The sequence below is a fragment of the Orycteropus afer genome, unplaced genomic scaffold (genome assembly GCF_000298275.1).
Source record: "Orycteropus afer afer isolate SDZICR_OR568_19922 unplaced genomic scaffold, OryAfe1.0 scaffold00292, whole genome shotgun sequence".
Taxonomy (NCBI): Eukaryota; Metazoa; Chordata; class Mammalia; order Tubulidentata; family Orycteropodidae; genus Orycteropus; species Orycteropus afer.
This window is the reverse complement of record NW_006921879.1, coordinates 2,790,904-2,795,658: the sequence shown is the minus strand read 5'-3', so window position 1 is coordinate 2,795,658 and position 4,755 is coordinate 2,790,904. Positions and strand designations below refer to the sequence as shown.

At 37.5% G+C, this 4,755-nt stretch overlaps 1 protein-coding gene across 1 annotated transcript in view; it reads right to left on the bottom strand.

The window, feature by feature from the left end:
* LOC103205765 (T cell receptor alpha chain MC.7.G5-like) overlaps window positions 1–4,423 on the bottom strand; it is a 347,276-nt gene extending 342,853 nt beyond the window's left edge. The window contains exons 1-2 of the mRNA XM_042782358.1: window positions 4,375–4,423; window positions 3,833–4,136 (exon numbers count right to left, since the gene is read on the bottom strand). Coding sequence (XP_042638292.1) covers window positions 3,833–4,136; window positions 4,375–4,423 — 353 coding nt within the window. The remainder of the gene's footprint in view (window positions 1–3,832; window positions 4,137–4,374) is intronic.
* Window positions 4,424–4,755: the final 332 nt, after the last annotated feature.

The window sequence follows — 4,755 nt, the reverse complement described above, 5'->3', positions numbered from 1 at the left end:
CTTCAAGGCTCAGGGGTCCAAGATTATCTTCTGTGTCTGTGTTAATTGGTTTCCCTTTTCTTTGTTGAAGAGGGTCTGTGCAGTCCTTCTGCCTAGTCCGACATCTTGCCGGAACTCTTCCCTCTTCAGTTCTTTCAGGTTGAGAAATGCCAAGCATGTTCTTCCCTTTTGGCTTTCCAGCTCCATGTCTTTTCACATTTCATTATAATAATTGATTTTGTCTTCTCAAGCTGCTCCACGAAATCTTCTGTTTAGCTCTTATCTTGTCATTTCTTCCATTTGCTTTAGCTACTCTCCACTCAAGGACAAGTTTTAGAGTCTCTTCTGACATCCATTTTGGTCTTTCCTTCCTTTCCTGTTTTTTTTTAATGACCTTTTGCTTTCTTCATAGATGATATTCTTGATGTCATCCCACAATTCCTCTGGTTTTCGGTCACTGGTGTTCAATGCATCAAGTCTATTCTTTAAATGGTCTCTAAATCAGGTGGGATATAATCAAGGTCATATTTTGGCTCTTGTGGACTTGTTTTAATTGTCTTCAGCTGCAACTTGAACTTGCAAATGAGCAGTTGATGATTGGTTCCACAATCAGCTCCTGGCCTTATTTTGGCTGAAGATATCGAACTTCCCCATCACCTCTTGACACAGGTGTGGTCAATCTGATTCCTGTTCACTCCATCTGGTGAAGTCCATGTGTATAGCTGCCATTTGTGTTGTTGAAAAAAGGTGTTTGCAATGAATAAGTCATTGGTCTTGGAAAATTCTATCATGTGATCTCCAGTGTTATTTCTGTCACCAAGGCCAAATTTTCCAACTACTGGTGATTCTTCTTTGTTTCCAACTTTTGCATTCCAGTCACCAGTGATAATCAGCACATCTTGATTGCATGTTTGGTCAACTTCATACTGCAGAAGTTGATAAAACTCTTCAATTTCCTCATCTTTGGCTTTGGTGATTTGTGCATAAATTTGAATAATAGTAGTATAAACTGGCTTTCCTTGTAGGCATATGGATATTATTCTATCACTGACAGCATTGTACTTCAGGATAGATCTTGAAACATTCTTTGTGACAATGAAAGCTGCGTCATTCCTCTTCAATTCATCATTTTCAGCATAGTAGATCATAAGGTTATCTGATTCAAAATGGCCAAAACCGGTCCATTTCAACTCACTAGTGCCTAGAAGATCAATCTTTATGTGTTCCATTTCAGTTTTGACAACTTCCGATTTTCCTAGATTCATACTTCATGCATTCCTTATTTCATCTAGCAGTCCCTAAAATTCTTCGCTGTAGGTACTACTGATATCCCAATTGTATATAACAGGAAATTAAAGTTCAAAGAGGTTAACTTGCCTAGATCCATCTGACATCAGCAATGTTATCCCTTGTTCTGGCAGTTCCCTACGAACATAGTGCTGCAACTGTTTTTGAATTATGTTCAGCAAAATTTTACTTATGTGTGATATTAATGATAGTATTCAATAATTTGTGCAATCTGTTGAATCACCTTTTTAGAATGGGTATAAATATGAATCTTTTTCAGTTGGTTGGCCAAGTAATGTCTTCCAAATTTCTCAGCATATACAAGTGAATACCTCCAGTGCTGCATCCATTTGTTGAAATATCTCAATGGGTACTCCGTGTTCCTGGAGCTTTGTTTTTTGCCATTTCCTTGTGCAAGTTGGGCTCTTTCCTTCAATACCAATGGTTCTTGATCTGATGCTACTTTCTGAAATATTTAAACATTGAAAAATTCTTTTTGGCACAGTGACTCTGTATATTTCTTCCACCTTCTTTTGATGCTTCCTGCATCATTTAATATTTTGCCCATAGAATCCTTCAATAGTGCAACTCGAGGCTTGGATTTTTTTTCTTTAGTTATTTCAGCTTGAGAAATGTTGAGTGTGTTCTTCTCTTTTGGTTTTCTAATTTCAGGTTTTTGGACATTTCATTATAGTACTTTACTTTGACTTCTTAAGTCACCCTTTGAAATCTTCTGTTCAGTTCTTTTACTTCTTCATTTCTTCCATTCACTTGAGCTATTCTCCATTCAACAGGAAGTTTCAGAGTCTCTTCACATACCCGTTTTGATCTTTTCTTCCTTTCTTGTCTTTTAAATAACTTTTACTTCTTCATTTATGGTGTTCTTGATGTCATCCCACAACTCATATGATCTTTTGTCGTTGGTGTTCAATGTGTCAGTTCTATTCTTCAGATGGTCTCTTAATTCAGGAGGGATATAATCAAGGTCATATTTTGACTATCATAGACTTGTTTTAATTGTCTTCAGTTTCAACTTGAATTTGCATATGAGCAACTGATAGTCTGTTCCACAATTGGCCCCTGGCCTTGTTCTGACTGAAGATATTGAGTTTCTCCATCTTCTCTTTCCACAAATGTAGTCAATATGATTCCTGTGCATTCTTCCTGGTGAGGTCCATGTGTATAGTCACCATTTATGTTGTTAAAAAAAGTATTTACAATGAATAAGTCATTTGTCTTCCAAAATTCTATCATGAGCTCTCTGGCATCATTTCTATCACCAAGGCCATTTTCCAACTACTGATGCTTCTTTGTTTCCAACTTTTGCATTCCAATCACCAGTAATTATCAATACATCTTGATTGCATATTTGGTCAATTTCAGACTGCAGAAGTTGGTAAAATCTTCAGTTTATTCATCTTTGGCTTTAGCGGTTGATAGATGTATTTGAAAAATAGTATTACTAACTGATCTTTTGTAGGCATATGGATATTATCCTATCACAGCATTATACTTCAGGATAGATCTTGAAATGTTCTTTTTGATGATGAACATGACATCATTTCTCTTTAATTTGTCATTCCTGTCATAGTAGATGATGTGATTGTCTGATTCAAAATGGCCAATACCAGTCCATTGTAGCTCACTAATGCTTAGGATACCAATCTTTATGTGTTCTATTTCATTTTTGACAACTTCCAGTTTTTTTAGGTTCATACTTCATACATTCCCCATTCTGATTATTAATGAATGTTTGCAGCTGTTTTTCCTCATTTAGAGTCATGTTACATGAGCAAATGAAGGTCTCAAAATGCCCCAGTGGTGGGATAGATCAGTTAGGAAGCAGTAAAACAGACATGATATAGTTTTTTCAAGCACTGTAGTTACAAAGAAATAAGACGTGAGTAAAAATTCAAATAGCTCAGGCTCAGAGGCAGATTGTGGAGAAATTCCCCAAACTGAAAAGACCAACAACAGAAAAATTTATTTTGTGTTTATTTTTCTTTTGTGCCTGGATCCTTAATGAGGCTGAGGAGCAAAAAAATGAGATTTGTGTGGAACACAAAAAAATTCAGTTGGTTATGTTGACTTCAATGTGATTGTGGTGCAATCTGATGGACAGTAATCAGAGTAATTAATCATGTGGAAAGGTTACAATTCCAGAAGAATATAGCTTTAATTCAAGTTGTGAGGCTTACTGGACAGTAGGGATGGGTAGAATGTCTGACCTGCCCTATATAATATGAAGTTTACATGAACTAAACATGTGATGGTATTTTGCAAAACAGTAAAGCACTGCACATATTCATTGATTTTATTACTATTCTGAGAATTAAGCTTATAGATGTTTTCTCTGTGTTTTTCATGGTCAGATAGAACCATGTATACATTATTTAATTAAAAATAAATTAAAAAATATATATATATTTGTTGTGTGTTTTTTCCCCAAGAGAAGTCAGTGATTTCTTCCCTAGGTTCCTGTTACCCCAACCACTCCTCAATCCTCACCTTTGCACAAATGTTGAGTCTGAGGTTTCTGTAAACCTCTCCCTGTTGCTCTGCTCACTGTGGGTCATTGAGAGCACAGAAATACATCGCAGCATCCCCCAGCTGTGAGTCTGAGATCCTGAGGCTGAAGGACTTGGCTGCTGGCTGGAAGTTCACAGAAAAGCGATTCTCTGTTGCGTTCTTTTGAATAAAAGCTTCTTGGCGAATAATGAAAATCATCTCCCCGCTGGGAGGCTGTTTGTACCAGAACAAGTAGTAATTACTACCACTAATGTCATATGTGCAGCTCAGGGTCACTGACTGTGCCTCCTGGACAGATAATTGCTGTTGAGACTGAGTGACTGTCTGGGCCATGCTGGATCCTGCGAAAAAGATGAGAGAGAGAAGGCACTGGGTTGACATGTCACCACAGAGACAAAGGAGACAGATTCTCAAGGTGGTTTTCAATCCGGGTACCTTTCTTTTTCTTCATCCAAACCCCAGCTTTGTGCCCCCAATAGCTGGAGGCAATGAGGAAATTATATCCCTGTGCTATTCAACATCCCTTCTACTTCCAGTCCTATTGGATACTAGTAAAAATAAATATATGTGCTTCTTTACCGAGATAGGTGGAGACCAGGAGTGCCCACAGCAGGCTAGGGCATGTCATGCTGGCTGCTCTCCCCTGCGGGGTGAAAATCTCTTGTTCTGATCTGGTACTTGGATCTCAGCTGTGCTTAGTGACATGACTGCTTCACAACAGGAAATGGTATGTCAGGTGGAACGTTGATCATGTCTCACTTAGAAATGCTTACCAATACTTTTTGTCTTTTGCTCTAATGTCAAAAGAAAAAGAAAACAATTCTGTAATTTTTGTGGGATTAAAATGAGAGGCAAAGAAGCTGGTAAATTGTTTTTGTAAAGACGTAATCTTGGAAAGAATGGTGGGAATGGGACACATAGGGCTAATATAATAACTTTAATTTTCTCTAAAAAGCTTTC